Source organism: Silene latifolia, chromosome 4 (genome assembly GCF_048544455.1).
Source record: "Silene latifolia isolate original U9 population chromosome 4, ASM4854445v1, whole genome shotgun sequence".
Classification (NCBI taxonomy): Eukaryota; Viridiplantae; Streptophyta; class Magnoliopsida; order Caryophyllales; family Caryophyllaceae; genus Silene; species Silene latifolia.
The window spans coordinates 99,621,205-99,638,233 of NC_133529.1; the positions used below are offsets into that span (position 1 = coordinate 99,621,205).

At 41.7% G+C, this 17,029-nt stretch overlaps 1 protein-coding gene and 1 long non-coding RNA gene across 2 annotated transcripts; one reads left to right on the forward strand and one right to left on the reverse strand.

Annotated features, from left to right (window-relative positions):
- The first annotated feature begins 305 nt into the window (after positions 1–305).
- LOC141653635 (uncharacterized) lies at positions 306–6,907 on the forward strand. The gene is made up of 3 exons (XR_012547475.1): positions 306–585; positions 682–1,117; positions 6,811–6,907. It is a non-coding gene; the product is annotated as an uncharacterized LOC141653635 (long non-coding RNA).
- A 1,215-nt stretch (positions 6,908–8,122) lies between these two features.
- LOC141651818 (uncharacterized) lies at positions 8,123–16,673 on the reverse strand. Its single transcript, XM_074459512.1, has 5 exons — positions 16,095–16,673; positions 15,813–15,947; positions 14,636–14,893; positions 11,728–11,843; positions 8,123–8,228 (listed from the first exon to the last, which is right to left on the reverse strand). The coding sequence occupies exons 1-5, from the start codon at positions 16,671–16,673 to the stop codon at positions 8,123–8,125; spliced, it is 1,194 nt and encodes a 397-aa protein (XP_074315613.1).
- Positions 16,674–17,029: the final 356 nt, after the last annotated feature.

Below are 17,029 nucleotides of genomic sequence, written 5' to 3' on the forward strand. Positions count from 1 at the left end.
GAAGGTTCAGACGGCCTTTTGTGACTATTTTTATGGTAAAATGTGTTATTTAATGACAAAATAATATAACTAGTGTTTATTGTTCAGATAACTTTTTGTCAAAAAGTGATCACACTTGGATGTAAATGAGTCACATATGATCCGTCTGAAACCTTCCAACGAAAATGAACATCCGAATTTGTTTAAACTTTGAATAATATAACGTTGTAAAAGGCTGCGTAATCTTTGTAACGTTGGGTTGTTAAGGTCCCCACAAATTAGTCATGTTCCTCCTTAATTCTCTCCCAATCACCATAATTCCATATATATATCCCTAACGTTTGCCATTCCCATTTGTGGCCGTTGTACAAACGAAAAACACTAAGAAAATTCTCCCTCCCTTTCGTCTCCCTTCAGAGAGAACATTTCCGTAATTCCTCTTTCTGAAGGAGAGACGGTCGTACAAAAGTAAAGAACCGGAATAGATAATGGAGGTTGCACGAGTATTTGTTCTGCTAGTTGTTTTGGCCCTCACAATGTGCATGATCCTGCCATCCATTCGTGCTGCCGACAGCCCCGCCTCGGCCCCGACCCCCACCAGTGACGGTAAAGTCCTGCTCTTTACATGCCCATCTTTTCCTCTGAAGTTATGTATGCTTAATTGATATCTTAATCGATCTCGGAAATGTTTACTGTCTGCAGGAACATCAATTGACCAGGGAATTGCATATGCCCTCATGCTGGTAGCTTTGGCTCTTACATACCTCATCCATTAAAATCCTCCAGGCTTCAGCTATGTGACTTCACCAGAAATGACGTTTCCGATTGTTTAGGTTCAAAGAAGGTGGTTCTTGTAGATGACTGATTATTTTATTGTGGGTATTAATTCTTTTTTTTTTTTTTTTAGGAGTTTTGCTTTATCAGGATCATTCCTGGGTAGTTGTTCATTGTGGAAAAAAAAAGTTGGAACAGAATGAACAATTGACCAAGAAGACCCTCATGGAGCAAAATCTCCTAACAATTTTTCGGTTTTTAGGTTCATTTTTTGTTTGTAAATTCAAGATTTTTCATTCAGATTGATTGTACTTCTTACTATACAATCTCCAGTTTCCATTTACAATTCTGAATCAACATATAGGCAAAATAAAAAAAAAAAGAGAGTTCTACGGAGTACTAGTATATTGAATACATTTTCATTAGAGACACGTGCAAACTGAGAGTTAGAGAGAGAAAGTGTAATTACCCCCAAATTAAAAACCCCCAATCAAAACCCTAACCTAATCCACCACATTCAGCCACCACCCGACACCCTCGCTCCTCTGCCGACCGGCTGTCCGCCGGAGATGAGGCGGTGTCTTTGCTCATCTCCGGCGGATCGATTTCCCCTGCCGTCGTTTTTTCTTCTCCCCGTCTGCGGTTCACCTTGGAGTGCGAAGTGCGGTACATCGTCGTCTCATCTCGTCTGTCGTTAATGCTTCGCTGACAACATCAGTCCAAACCCAGTTTACACAAGTAAAAAACTTTTGCAGACTAAACCAATAGAAAATGGTACCAAGCCGGTCCAATGGCTGCCTTCTCTGTGAATTTGGCGTGGTTGCTGTTTCTTGGTGATTGATCATAGCCATTGCTTTTATCCAGTTGACTAGTAATCATCCCTGGCTTTTCTGAGCAATAGAAAGGATAGGCGTCAGTAATCACATGTTTTAATGTTTCCCGTTCACATTGGCTCGCGTGTAATTGTTAGCGGTCAACCCTTCGGTCACAATTTCTTTTCATATAAATGGTTCGGACTCCATCTGTGCCGGACTCCCGTCCCTCCGCACCCTTGTCCTGTCACCGAAAACCATATTTGCAACCTAGGGGTGATCCCCCCATTCCCCCCACCCCTAGTTTGGCCTGTTTATTGTGTTCTTGTGTCTCTTGTGTTTTGTCTTTGTCCGGCCTTTTGCTTGTATGGCGGTGGTCCTGGGAGGTGTCGTTTGGTGAATTTTTTCATATAAATGGTTCGGACTCCATCTGTGTCGGACTCCCGTCCCTTCGTACCCTTGTCCTGTCACCGAAAACCATATTTGCAACCTAGGGGTGATCCCCCCATTCCCCCCACCCCTGGTTTGGCCTGTTTATTGTGTTCTTGTGTCCCTTGTGTTTTGTCTTTGTCCGGCCTTTTGCTTGTATGGCGGTGGTCCTGGGAGGTGTCGTTTGGTGAAATTGGGTGTCTGTTGCGGGGTTCATGTTCAGTGCTCCTCTCCTTGTTTTTTGCCTTTTTTATGGTAAGGGTGTGTGTTGGCCCTTGGTTGGGTGGTTACTGTCATGTTGGTGTTTTTTCGACTATTGGGGTGGCTATGGTCATGAGGTCTGTTACTTATTTTCCCTGGGTATGTTACGGGAATTTTTGTTGGTTCTCTCTAGTGTTGGTTGGATGTGTTGTGCGTGTTTGAGATTGATTTGGTAAGGGTTTGTAGTGGCATTTTCGCTCCGGTTTTCAATTGGTGTTTTGTGAGACTTTTGGATGGCTACTGTTTTCTTCTGACCACCTCTGGTGAGCCTTTATGGGTTGGTTTCGTGGTGGGGGAATCGATGGGTTGTGTCGTTATGAGCCTGGTGTGGAGTTGGTTGGTATTGCTGTGGTGGTTCTTCTCTTTATGAAAGGACTTTGTTGGAATGTTAGGGGTTTTAATAATCCCCTTGCCCCTACAATCGCTAAGACTAGGGCGCTTCTTTCAAGTACTTATTTTGATTTTATTTTCTTAGCTGAGACAAAATGTAAAGTAGCTTTAGTTGATCCTATGTTTCGTTCTTTTGGGTTTTCTCGGAGTTTTGGTGTTGATGCTGATGAAACCAAAGGAGGTCTCTGGTTTGGTTTTAGACATGATGCCAATTTTGAATGTCTTCTAGCATGTCAAAACTTCATTATTATCAAAGTCACGCAATGTAGCGGTAGTTTTTGGTACTTATGTCTTATCTATGGCGAACCAGTCACCCATAAACGTGAAGCTGTTTGGAATGATCTTAGTGAATGGATTCGATCTTTTGACAACCCTTTCCTCCTTATAGGGGACTTTAACCAAGTTGATTATCAAGAAGATAAATGGGGAGGTAGTAAGGGTCGGATTGGGCCGCTCTTTTTAATAAATGGAAAGCTGAGCATCTTCTGATGGATATTCCGTTTAAGGGGCCAAGATTTACTTGGTGTAATAAGAGAGAAGATCATAGTGTAGTGTTGGAACGACTTGATAAGGGTTATGGATCGTGGGATTGGAATGATATTTTTCCGAATTCTGGTATTACTCATCTTCCTATTCAAGTTTCAGATCATGCGCCTATTATCTTTGAAACAGATCTAATTGCTTGTAATGGTAGAAGACCTTATCGTATGGAGGCTTGGAACCTGGATTATGAGGAATGTATTCGTTTGGTTCATAACGGATGGTCTGAGCCTGTCTCAGGCTCTGCCACCGTCAGAATGATACGTAAGTTATCAAGAGCTAGAAATTGTATGCGTCTTTGGTCTATTTCCAAGAGGAAAGAATGGAATAAGAAATGGAGTGATTTTGATGACAATCTGGTTGAAGGGCTCCACGATATTGAGACGAAGGGAGTGACTCGAACTTTCACCACTGCATATGCTAGTCAAGTGGAGTATGCTAAAGTCTCGGCTAAATATTGGAAACAGAGGGCCAAGATGAAATGGAACACCGAGGGAGATACATGCTCCAAGTACTTCTTTAATTGGGTTAAGGGTAGGGGGCGGGAATTACATTCTTTGGGATTAAAATGGATAATGGGGAGTGGAATTTTGACAATGAGGGTATTAAGGGATTATTTGTCCAATTCTATTCTAGACTCTTTCAGGAAGGAGCGAATCAGATCACTTTTGATGAATACCGCCCTACTGTGAAAAATTTGTTCAGTATTAATAAAGAGTTCCTTTCTCCTGATGACAGAGATGCACTTTGCATTCGTTTTACCCCTAAGGAGGTTAAATGCATTTGTGTTTCAACTTGGTCCGTTAAAATCTCCGGACCCGATGGTATTCCTGCTATCTTCTTCCATAAGTGTTGGCATTTTATTAAGCATGATGTTGTTGGGATTTGTCTTGGCTATCCTCAATGGTAATAGCTCACGAGAATTTCGAATAAGACTTTCTTAGTTCTTATCCCGAAATCTAGTGCCCCGAAACAGATTGATAACTTTGGCCGATTAGCTTATGCAATGTTATAATGAAAGTCATTACTAGATGTATCACTAACCGATTGAAAAAGTACATGGGAAAACTAGTGGGTGACTTTCAAAATGCTTTTGTCCCTGGGAGGAATATTGGTGATAATATTTTAATTACAAATGAAATATTACACAAAATTTCTTCATCTAGAAGTGGTAGGATGGGTAGGATGGCCTTTAAGGCTGACATGAGTAAAGCCTATGATCGGTTGGACTGGAACTTTATCAGAGGCACGCTTCTCTTGATGGGATTCCCTCCTAATTTCATTCAAATTGATTATGAAGTGTATCACGACGGTGTCTTATGAAATTCGGTTAATGGAGTTCCTTCAAGACGTATCCACCCGAGTTGCGGCCTTCGTCAGGGCGATCCTCTTTCCCCTTATATTTTTGTTATGTGCACGGAAATTCTCTCGTTAAACATTCTACGTATGGAGAAGGAGGGGAATATACGAGGAATAAAGATCAGCAGAAATAGTATCCCTATCTCCCATATGCTTTTTGCGGATGATTCTATGTTTTTTATTGAAGGTAATTCTAAGAGTTGCGAAAGCCTTGACAAAGTTATTAAGGATTATTGTCATGCCTCCGGCCAGGTTATTAATGATAATAAGTCCTCTATGATGTTAAGTTCGAGCTCTAGTCTGTCTTTTGCTCGAAAATGCTTGAAAACCTTCAACATACCGTGTAACACTAGTTTGGGATCTTACTTGGGTATTCCTACGGACGTGGGACTCTCAGGTGGGATTAAAAGTAAAAGGGAAACTTTTGAGTTTATCATTGATAAGGTAAGGAAGCGATTATCTTCATGGAATTGCATTCTTCTATCGTCGGCGGGTAGATTGGCTTTGATTTCTTCTGTCTTGTCCTCCCTCTCGGTTTACTTTCTATCGGTATTCAAAATACCGGTAAGTGTGACAAAAAGATTAGATGCTATTTTGTCACATTTTTGGTGGGCGGGTCATAAGAAATCTCCCTCTATTAGCTGGTGTAGTAGGCTTTTCCTTAGTCAACCCAAAGGGAATGGTGGTCTGGGAATTAGACGTATGAAGGAGTTCAACCAAGCACTTCTAGCAAAGATTGGATGGAGAATGATCACTCACCCTGATTCTATTCTCTGTAAGTCTATTGGTGCTAAATATGGCCTAAAGTGGCGTGATGGTGATCGCGTTTTTTAACGATGGCAAGAGTAATTCTTCGTGGGGATGGAAAGGTATTGTTTGGGGCCTTCAACTCATCAAACCTCATTTAGCATGGAACTTCTCCTCTTTTTCCGACCTTGGTGTTTGGAATTCTAAATGGGTTCATGGAACGGTGCCGAAACCACGATGTGTTGAGCTTCTTACTGATTCACCCAACTTGTGTAATTTGAGAATCAAAGATCTTATTTGCAACAAAGAATAGGTTGGGACCATAGACTTGTGTCTATGTCTTTTGATGAAACTTCCATTAAGGACATTCTTGCTATTCCATTCGATGCTCAAGGCGGCGACATCTTCTATTGGTCCGCCTCGTCCTCCGGGAATTACTCGGTTAAGATTGGCTATCACATTGCTCTTCAAAATTATGGAACACTTGGCTTCCCGAAGGACCGATCAAGAGTTCTTTGCATGTATGGGTGTCTTTCAAAAATCCTTTGGAACTGCCAGGGCCGAAAAAGTGGATCATTCTCTTATGGAAACTTCTCACGGAATCGTTGCCCCTTTGGGAAGGATTCCTAAGGAGGGGCTTTGATGGTCCTTTTACTTGCGTGCTTTGTGATTCACAAGAACGGAATCAGGAACACTTGTTCCGGACTGTTCATTTGCTAACGAGTTTGGGTGGAAGTCTCCGGGGATTAGGGCACAATCAGGGGATAATTTGAGTCTCCGGTCTTGGGTTTGCAATTGGCTCTTCGTTCTTTTTAAGGCTGACAATAAGCATGAGGCTTGTCTCTCCTTTTTGTGTACCATTTGGACTATTTGGGTGGTAAGGTGCAGAAAGATTTTTGATAGTACCGAGTGCTCCCCTATTGGTGCTATCTTTCTTTATCAAGACTCCCTTAACTTAGCTCTTTCTGCTGAAGATGGGAAACCGGGGCCCATAGCTTTCCAAACACCGATGGAGGAGGACTTGACTAATCTTAGGAATGGAGTACCCTTTCCTCTGATTCAGAGTTCTGTGAGTTGCTCTCGGACTCATATTTATGTGGATGCGGCGTGGTCTAAGGAGTTTGCTGCCGGGTTTGGCGGATGCATCCTTTTTGATAATGATATTGTTTCTGAATTCTGTTTCAAAGGAATGGCAGAGAATGCTGAACAAGCGGAAGCTTTGGCAATTAGGGAAGCCTTAAAGTGGGCGCTCTCGCGCAACATCCTCCATATTAACATTTTCTCTGATTGTCTACAGGTTCTTGCCCAAGTCCTACGATTCTCTCAACTCAAACATTGGACAAGGAACACTGTTGACGATATAACCGATCTAGCAGCAAACTTTCATTGTATTACCTTTGCTTATGTTCCTAGAATTTGTAACAAAGCCGCTCATAGGATAGCTAAGCGTGCTATTAATATGTAGGTCTCGTTAACCCGATTGTCAAAAAAAAAAAAAAAAAAAAAAAAAAACATATAGGCAAAATTCAAAACGCAAAAACCACAAAAGAAAGGTTAAACTCGAAAATTAAATCAACGAGTGTGATATTCATCTGCTCATAATTTCAGCATGAGGTCAATTGACTTTTAGAGAACTCAGGAAATTGTAACATATAATAATCATCCAAATCATAATCGTCTAGGACTCTTGCCCACCAGAATCGAACTACACAATTGAAGTACAGGTCAGAAGATACTACCGATACAACTTCTCATCATGATTTTCATCCCTTGATTCATTGAACTCCTAGCTTTGAGTCTTGCTCCCATCTTTTTTGCCTTCTTGTTCCTTCTGATCTGGTAGCGAAAATTTCTTCACTTTCTGATGCAAGAAAACATAAAATTAACCCTTTGTTGGGGGGGTACAAAAGAAAGATGGAAAGGGGCAGCGGGGATGTTGGTAAGAGAAATGATTTCCTTTTCCGGGGGACTTTTCTATCCAAACAAGAGTGTGGAAACGACGACAGAAATACATTGAAGTGGTGAAGGAATTGACAACCTATGTGACTCCGAGTCTTCGACTTATTTCGTGAGCTCTTGTCCATGGAGAACATTTAATGGGAGTAACAGAATATATAACAGGATTATAAAGAGAGCGCCACAACTATATCAGATTGCTCATAGAAAAGGGGCAAGGTCGAGAGTAGACATCGGCAAAGGATTAAATCACACAACCCTCGATCTAATTGCTCACATTAAAAAGAAAAAAAAAACAGCAGATCAGCATTGCTCACACACAAGACACAACTAAAAAAGAATTAAGCTTTAGTGAACAAGTGAAGTAGTTTAGCAAGGCGTGAAGTGCACCCAATGTGAGGAGCGCAAGGTGCGCACCTTATAGACACAAGTTGCACTATTTTTACAAACAAACTTGTATTTTGATAAAATTGTGTGCACCCAATGCTGAAGTTGCACTAGTTTCATGGAGGGTTAACAATGTAAAGGAGTAAAACATCAGGTAGATTCGTATACATAACCAGAGATATAGTTTCAAGCTCATAAAGCGAGGAACAAGCGACATAAATAAGACAGACAACTTAAAGCAACAAAACTAGACACATTGGACAACAAACTGGGTAATAAATACAAAGGGGGAATCGACAACTCCTTAAAACTACCAAGGACATCTCGCCATGATACAAACATGATTAAATTCCAGATTAAAATCCAATTTTCCAAACATAATCGCAACAATAATGGCTTGCTTAGGCCACGGAACCTGAAGAAACAAAATGAACAGAGAAATGAGGATCGAGGAATAAAGTAACTGACAAATTTCTCATCAACATACATCACAATTCACAACAACCAACGACCGCCAAACACAAAAGTGCGACCGAACCAGCAATGCAAGCACGAACCATCAAGCTAACAAACTTGATCAGTGTCATATTCAAGCTGCAAGTCAAATGCGCCTTACAGTCAACACTTAAAAATAAAAACTACGAAACTACATCAAATCATATCAAATGCGCTTACAACTTCAGCATTTCAAGCCTCTACGATTAATCTCGACTACGATTCTACAAACGATTCGCCGAATGCCCGAATGTAATGTCCCGCAATTAATTCTATCAGACACAACTACATCCAAAACCAAGAACACTTAACCTATGGCATCATCAAATTTATCAATCACCTAACTATAAAACAAAACAACTAGATTACAGAAACTAGTTACTACTTAATAACACGTACTCCCTTCGGTCACAATCATTTGTTTACCTTTGATTAAAATACCATCACAAAGAATAAAAAGGTAAACAAATAATTGAGACGGAGTGAGTTCTATATCGTAAATTGAATCTGAGAATAACAAAATCAGAAAGGAATAAAATTAAACCTGGGAAAGAACGCATTGACGAAGAGATTGCAAGAAACGAAGGCATTTTTCTTGATCGAAATTCGATTCCGTTACGCAATTTAGAAGTTCTAATGCTTCATTACCACATACCGCTTTTCCTGATTCCATTTTGAAACATCCACCTTAATTAATTGAATAATTTACCCCCAATTTAATCAATTTTGCCGAGGTTTAGGGTTTAAGAGTGAGAGAAAAGAATAGGAAATTTCTGGAAAGTGTTTGAGGACTTTGGAAAAACTAAAAGAAAAATTGTGGGCTTGTGTTGCAAGTACAGAATAGATTTGATTGGATACTTGGTTCATGGACGTGATCCAATGGACTCGTATATTGGATTCCGCCATGTTTTTTCGGACTGAAACATGCGAATTGAACTGATCTGAACTGAATAGAACTTATCTAAATTGAACAGAATTGATCTGAACTGAACTTATAACTTATAAAAAATTGAAATTAAGTCCAAAAGAATAGGGTCTTCATGTATTTTTGTCAGGTTTGGATCCGATAGATAGAGGAGTTCTATGATGGAGTTAGTCGAGTATACTAATACTCTCTCCGTCACGGTCATTTGTTTACCTTTGATTTTGGCACAAAGATAAGTAAAGAGGAGAAACCATTTATGGGTATTACTACTGATTGACAAGTGGATAATAGGTTATGTGGATGATTAAATTACCCTTCAAAAATATTTTCAATAATATAAAAAGGTAAACAAATGAATGAGACGTCAATAAATTAATTAGGTAAGCAAACAACCGGAAACGAAGGAGGATAAACATACTCTGTTTGAGTGTATTTACGGCTACACGTAAAAGAGGAGTATATTTTATTTACTATTTTAAGTAAACTACGTATTGTGTAGTTATTTCTCAGCCCAGCTTGACATCTGGTGCCTAATCGGTGGCAGAATTAGGATATAAACTTAGGAGGTGAAAAAATTTTAGGGGGGAGGGGGGCAAATAAGTAATTATATAAGATATACTTGTAAAAATTCCGGAAAGTTACATTGTTATATTAAGATTGTAACACCCCCATTTATTCGGGAGCTTTTAGCTAGACATCCCAAGTAAATGAGAGCGTTACCATCTTGGTTTCCCGAGGCAGTGAATAACAAAGTACAACAAACCAAAGTACTTTAAATACAATTTAACGATTATATGTTTATTACAACTTATCCAAACTAAAACTCAATATAAAATTTAAATACAACTTGCAGCAGAAATAAATAAAATGATTAAATAATCTACATGGTCTAGACTTCTAAGTAGACTGGCCGAGTCCTCACGCATCCCATAAACTCCCAAGTCAACTAATCTTTAGCACCTGCAACTCTGCTCCCCATTTATGGTTCATCACAGGTGTTCACGAATACAAGATCAACCACGAGGTTGAGTAAGAATAAACCAAACAACAATAATAATCCAACCAAAATAGACATCCTTCAAATTCTCATCACTTCATCCGTACAACTCACTTACGTCACTGACAGTAGCACAACTCCCTTAACACCATGCTATGCTCAACTGGCAGTAGTACTTGCGTACCATGCTCACCTCGCAGTAGTAATTACTTACTATGCACAACTATCTCTGGCAGTAGTAATTACTTATTATGCACAACTATCTCTGGCAGTAGTAATTACTTACTATGCACATCTGGCAGTAACGATTACTCGCTATGCACAACTGGCAGTAACACCCTCCATGTTATGCTCAACTAAACAACCATCACGCTACACCATATATAACCAACAATAATGAACAATAACAATCCAGTCATACGGCTCCATTAATAACTTAGCATACACATATACTCCGTCTCCAATACTCATTCATAATATTAACATTAACCTCGTCATCCATCACAATTCAATATACATTCACATAATAATAAAATACGAGTTGAGTAGGTAATTCCTACCTGGCAAGCAATATCCAATTACGTAATCCAAATAAATAACAAATCCCAAATAGTAATCCTTCTCATCAATTCCGCCACCTTGTGACGATCTCCTAGCTAGTTCTTCCTTCTCTTTTCTTTCGGATCTCCTTTTCTCTCTCTTTTATGAATTTTATGAGTGAATCAGGTCTTTAGTTAGGTCATACCATCTATTTATAGTGATAAGGTAGGTCATATAGAGCGGTATTAGGAAATTATGTAATTATTAAATTATTATTATTACACAAATATAATTATTATTATTATTATTATTATTATTATTATTTTTTTTTTTTTTTTTTAATAAAGGGATGCGCGCAGCTTTCATTAAAATAAAATAAAAGTTTACATGAAATTGGTGGGGAGCCGAGAGACAATCTGGGCTCCCACACCCTTAGCAATAGCAAAGCTAAGTCTAGTAAAAATGTAAGCGGCCACCCGAGCCCCGCATCCTGAGATACCGAGAATTTCTGGATCCGCTTGAGCAAGGCAACAACATCCGAACCCAGCTCCCCAAGTGAAGAGAAAGAGAAAGGTAGGAAACCATAACCCGCTACCGCGCACAAATCCCCATACTTAGCACACTTTCGCTGAGCAGCATCGGCGACAACCCGGCCCGGCACAAAATCTGCCAACCCAGTCTGAGTCAAAGGTGAAGAACCTGTCAGGTCGACGCACACATCACGCCCCTTGTCCCAAGAATAAAACAATAAATCCGCAGAACGAAGAGAGCCACCATGCCCATCAACCAAACCGATATCAACCTCCTTCCCCGCAGTAATACCAGATCTATAGTAGATGTTGAAAAGAGTGTCCCGGACAAGGTTATGCCGATGTTTAACGTCCACAGTACCAGTACAAGAAACAACGTGGTCCCCAAAAACATCCTCAGCAAAAACCCGAGACCAAGCCGGACAGGGCCTAGATACCGCGAATAACGGAACACCCAGACAATACCCCAACACATAACGGTAGGTCCTCCCGTTCATAGTCTGACCCAACCCCGAGATAGTAACCGCACGCAACCAATCAGAGGAGTGAGAACCCTGCTGAGACTGCCATAAAGCAATCTGGCGTGGCGTCAAAGAGAAAACAGACTCTGAGGCAGCAACAACTGTCGCGAAATAAATATCTGCCAATTTCTTCATAAGTTTGGGGGCAGCAATTTTACTTGGGTTACCTAAAACACCAGATCCTGTAGTCACAGTAAACACCTGCGCGGCATCATCAAAAGCAGGGCCAGAAGCTACAATACCAGAAAGGCCGAGGAGCTTAGCCTGCAAACCAGCAGACTGCAAGCGGGACGCAATAAAAGCATAAAATAAAACATCTCCCGCCGCATAGACACCAAGTCTGCCAAGCTGAAAAGGGAATGTAGCAAGGCGCCACTGCCAATCCCCAAAACCCGGCCCAGACGCGATGACAATACGTTCCAAGCTAGAACGCAGAGCGGCATCAAAAGGAAGATGGACAGACCAAAAAACACTAGGGGAGCAAGTACGAAGTGAGAAGTAAAGCTTGGAAATACCAGTACAAGCTCGAAGAAGAAGCAACTCACATTGCGGGTCCTCAATCCTCGCAACCAAATCCATTAGCTCAATGGTCTTGGTTACTCTCGTCGCCACAATCTCACTGCTAAAATCAGAACAAGCACTGACAGGTTCACCCAAAACAGTAACACCACGCGATGGCCGAGAAATAGAAGGGGGGAAAATCCCAGGAAGTCGACTCCGAGGATCCTAAACAGGCCAAAATACCTCCGTCTTGGAGACATTAAGATGCAAACCAAAAAGAGGGCCATCCACCATAATCAAATCCAAGACCTTCCCCACCTCCAAAGTATCACCCACGATGGTGCCAACATCTAAGTACCACGCCTGCAAAGTGAGGTCAAAAGTGTCCCGGATCTTGCAAACTAACGGATGCAAAACCAAAGCGAAAAGCAAAGGGCCCAATGGATCACCCTGCTGAACACCCTGACAAGACCACAAGCAGTGCTCCCCATAAAAAAGGCGAGCGGGGCTGGAATAACAAAACTCCACCCAACGGAGAGAGCGGGCAACGACGGCGGACCTCCTGAAGCATGGTCGAACGATCAACAAGGTTGAACGCATGCGAAATCAACCAAAGAACATAGAAAGCCCCACCCGATCCCCCTATCCTCAATGAGCGGTTCAAGGCATGCAAGATAGCCTCTCCTCCACCGGACACACCCACCCCGAACTGAAGCCCATCAAAATAAGAAGATAAAGACGGACCAACCATAGAAGCACCAACCTTAGAGACAAGCCGTCTCCCGGACCGTCCCAACAAAGAATATGACGAACCCCACCACCCGGTTTAACGAGTGGCGTGAGAGGGGGCGGCAATGTACTCACTAGAGGAAGAGGACACCGGCCCTCAAGAAAATATTAACCACTCTAGTAATAGAAGTGATCAAATCATCGGAGATAGCCACGGCAGCGCCACTCAAACAGTCCATAAGGTGTTGGGCACGAAAACCATCCCTCCCACGGGAAGTACCACGAGGAAAGCTCCGAATCATATCCAAGACCACGGTACCAAGAAGCGACCAGAGAGGATGATGATCCCCAGACAGAGGAGGCAAATGAAGGAGGCGGGGCGACAGGATGCTTCTCACGCAGGGCCACGAGAGTGGCATCGGAGTAGGGGCGACCCCAGAGGAAGAAAGCACCCGTACAAGCAAAGAGATAATGGCCATCGAAATCTTCCGCCGACATTGGCGGAGGTTAAACTCACTCAAATCCAGATCCTCATCCACAGAAAATGAAGAAGGACCCTCATCAAAACACTCCAGAATAACCGCAACCCCCCCCCCCAGGTGCCCCCAAGCAAGGATAGCCCTGGCAATACTCTCCTCCTGATGCTGACGCCGAATAGCAGTCCGACACTCATGATTACTCCGAGGAGCGAAAGTCTTGAGCAAACAAAGTGGTAGAGCAAGCAAACGAACCCAGCGGGAGAGATCACTAGGGGCATCAAACACCGCATCCAAGGCCCCTTTCAAAGCCCGAGCAAACCCAAGACGACACTTAGGAGGAATAGATTTGACGGTGCGGAGGCCCAAAGACAATAAACGATCAAGGGAAGATATAGACCACTGAACAAGCTCAACACCATCATCAGAAGAAACCGAAGTGGAGGGAGACAAAGGTCTCGGAATACCATAAATATGAAAACTGTAGAGGCCATCAACACGCTCCGGAGACTGCACAATATCACCCCGACTATGTCGACATCTAGCACGAGTGGTACGGGTCATAAAACACACCCCACACAACCAGAGCCCCATCCGTCTCAAAACACTCTCGGCATTGGAATAAACAGTCAAACTATCAGTAAGAGTCTGACGCGTAAGTTCTACCGCACCATTCTGGCAATGTCGGTCCTGAAAATGTTTCTGCCAAGCTGCCTTAGTAAGGCCCTTACCAAAACCATCCCGACAAGCATGAAGACTCGAAAAAGGACAATGGTACCGTACTAGCTCAGGCATGAAAGGACAACAAAACCCAACACCCTTCCTCATTATTATTATTATTATTATTATTATTTTTTTTTATTTTTTTTTTTTATTTTTTTTTTTTTTTTTGCAGAAAGTGCAGGGAAGCTTCTCATTAAGATGAATTCAGTACAAGACAAGACCCACTATGCCAATCTTAAACCTACGAGGTAAGCTAAACAAAGTTACTTCAGTAACAGACCAACTGAAATGCCAAAATTTAGCGATCTAAGGAACAATAGGACATCCGAGTAGCAACTACATAAGAAATCTTTCGAATCAGAGCTATGGGAGGCAAGCTCCCATCTTTGAATATTATCTCATTTCTTTCCTCCAAAGCAAGTAAATAGTAGTCGCCAACAAACACCTCCTAGCAGCCTTATCCCGTGCACACCCCCTGTTATAAAGCTTGAACCATTGCAGCAGATGAGGTAGTGAAAAGGGAGGAAAAAATTTACCCACCAGCTGACACACAGACCCCCAAACCTGAGACGAATATGTGCAGGCAAAGAAAAGATGGTTAATGCTTTCTTCTGCCTGTTCACACAATACACAGCGATTAGCCAAAGGAATGCCCCTAAGCTTGAGATTATCAATAGTGGCAAGCTTATTTTGACAGGCTAAAGCTCCAATAACAGCATGTTTGAGTAACACTGCTGTATCATGAATAGTCCTATACCAGCCAGTTTCAGGTGCTCTTGGCCTGATAATATGGAATAACAGACCCATCTGTAACTTGCCTTCCTTAGTGCAGTCAGCTAATAGTAGAGCTGATCAAAAGCAGGCTTGGGCCGGACACGGGCTGGGTCCAGCTGGTAAAAAAGTGTCCGACGGGCCTTATTTTATAGCCCGAACCCACTAAACGGGCCAGTTTACATTGTCCGTACCCGCCCACTTCAAGAGAGCGGGTCGGCCCATGGGCATGACTAAAATCAAATACAGAAATTAGTGTTTCTATTAAAACACGAGTTTGTTATCGCTAGATCCTTCTAAAACTTAACAATTGTCTTTAAAAGTTTACCCTTATGAAAGTATACTAATTTTCAAAAGATAAGTTTACTAGCTTGAATGTTTTCTCGGATTGTCTTCAGTTGGTCTTCCAAGTTGCATATCTTGAACAGCATAGCCATCAAATCAGCGGGATCATAGGGGACATGTACCTTCTAGGAACAAGTTTTCATTGCTTAAGTGTAAGCTATCTACCAAGGAACCTAAATAAAGTAGCTCATGGACTCGCATGTGAGGCTATGAGAATGTAGGAAATCTTTATTGTTTGGATGCCAAAAAAAAAAAAAAGTTTACTAGCTTTTGGAAAAACCCCAATTTTGCTTGAAAGGTATTATCTTTATAAGACAAGTGTAAATACCGACAATCTCCCACTTATGCGTAAGGCATAAATATTCATTTGCGCTAGCTAACTGGTTTAGAGTGTACAAATTGTAAATGAAATGAGCAGAAAACGTCGGGGGATTGAGGGTTTGAGGATTTTTATTAGGGTTACTTTTAATAGCGGGCTTAGCGGCCCCCCCATGGGCAATTTTGTTTAGTCCAAGCCCGTCCATTTATTCTAGCGGGCCTAGTTTTCTTGTCCGTTACACGTTTAATTTTTGATTTTTCTTATCCAAGCCCGCTATTTTAGCAGGCCGAACGGGTCGGCCCGCACTTGATCAGCTCTAGCTAATAGTGTATCAGCAGTACTCTGCCCTGTAATCTGAAGTAGCATATCCTTGATGAGAATAACAGATTTCCAAAACCACGACTGAGAAATAGAACTTTTAGCCTGCCAAATAGACTCACCCTTCAGTATATAATGAGTGAACCAGGCAGACCAAAGACAGTTGGGCTTATAAATCAGGTTCCAAATCCACCTTACCATTTAACACTTATTCCAGCTCAAAATTTCTTTAATGTCAAGCCCACCCTCCCTTCTAGGGAGACAAAACACAGTCCAACCCTTAAACACTATTCTCCTCTTCCCTTCTGCAGTTCCCCAGAAAAAATCTTTACAAATTTTCTGAAGGTTTTTTATAATACCCTTTGGAAGCAAGATACTGGCTCCCCAAAAGTTCTGAATGCCAAAAATAACAGAGTTAATAAGAGTAGCCTTCCCAGCATAGCTAAGAGAATGATTTGCCCAATGCATAATTTTAGCTCTGATCTTATCCAGCACAGGCTTAAACATAACAACAGTGAACCTAGAAGTGGATAAAGGCAAACCAAGATATCTAAAAGGGAACTCCCCCTCCCTAAAGCCAGTGGAATCCATAATCATACTCCTTAGTTGCTCCCCAACCCCTCCAAAATAGACATTTGTTTTCAGTGGATTGGTATCAAGGCCAGTGAGTGCAGCAAATCCAGTCATACAAGAAGCCACAACTATGATAGAGGGGAGGTCTCCCCTAGTAAACACCAACAGATCATCCGCAAAAACCAGGTGAGTAAGATGAAGTTGTACACACTTAGGGTGATAAGAAAACCCAGGATATGTAGGCAGTCTCCTGAGTAATCTAGAGAGGACTTCCATTGCAAGGACAAGAGGTAAGGAGAAAGAGGATCACCTTGACGAAGTCCCCGTTGTCCCTTAAAGAAACCCTCCACCCCTCCATTCACTGCAAGGGAGAAAAAAAGGAGTAGTGATACATTTCATCACCCATCTCACAAAAACTCTAGGGAACCCATATAAAACCAAACAATTCTACAGAAATCCCCAGTTTACCGAGTCAAATGCCTTCCTTATGTCAACTTTCAGAAGGCACCTAGGAGTTATTCTAGCTCTAGTGTATTTTGCAGTGAGCTCATGTGCTAAAGAAGAATTCTCAAACAAATCTCTATCTTTAACAAAAGCTGCCTACTCCCAACCAATCGGACTATGAAGGACCT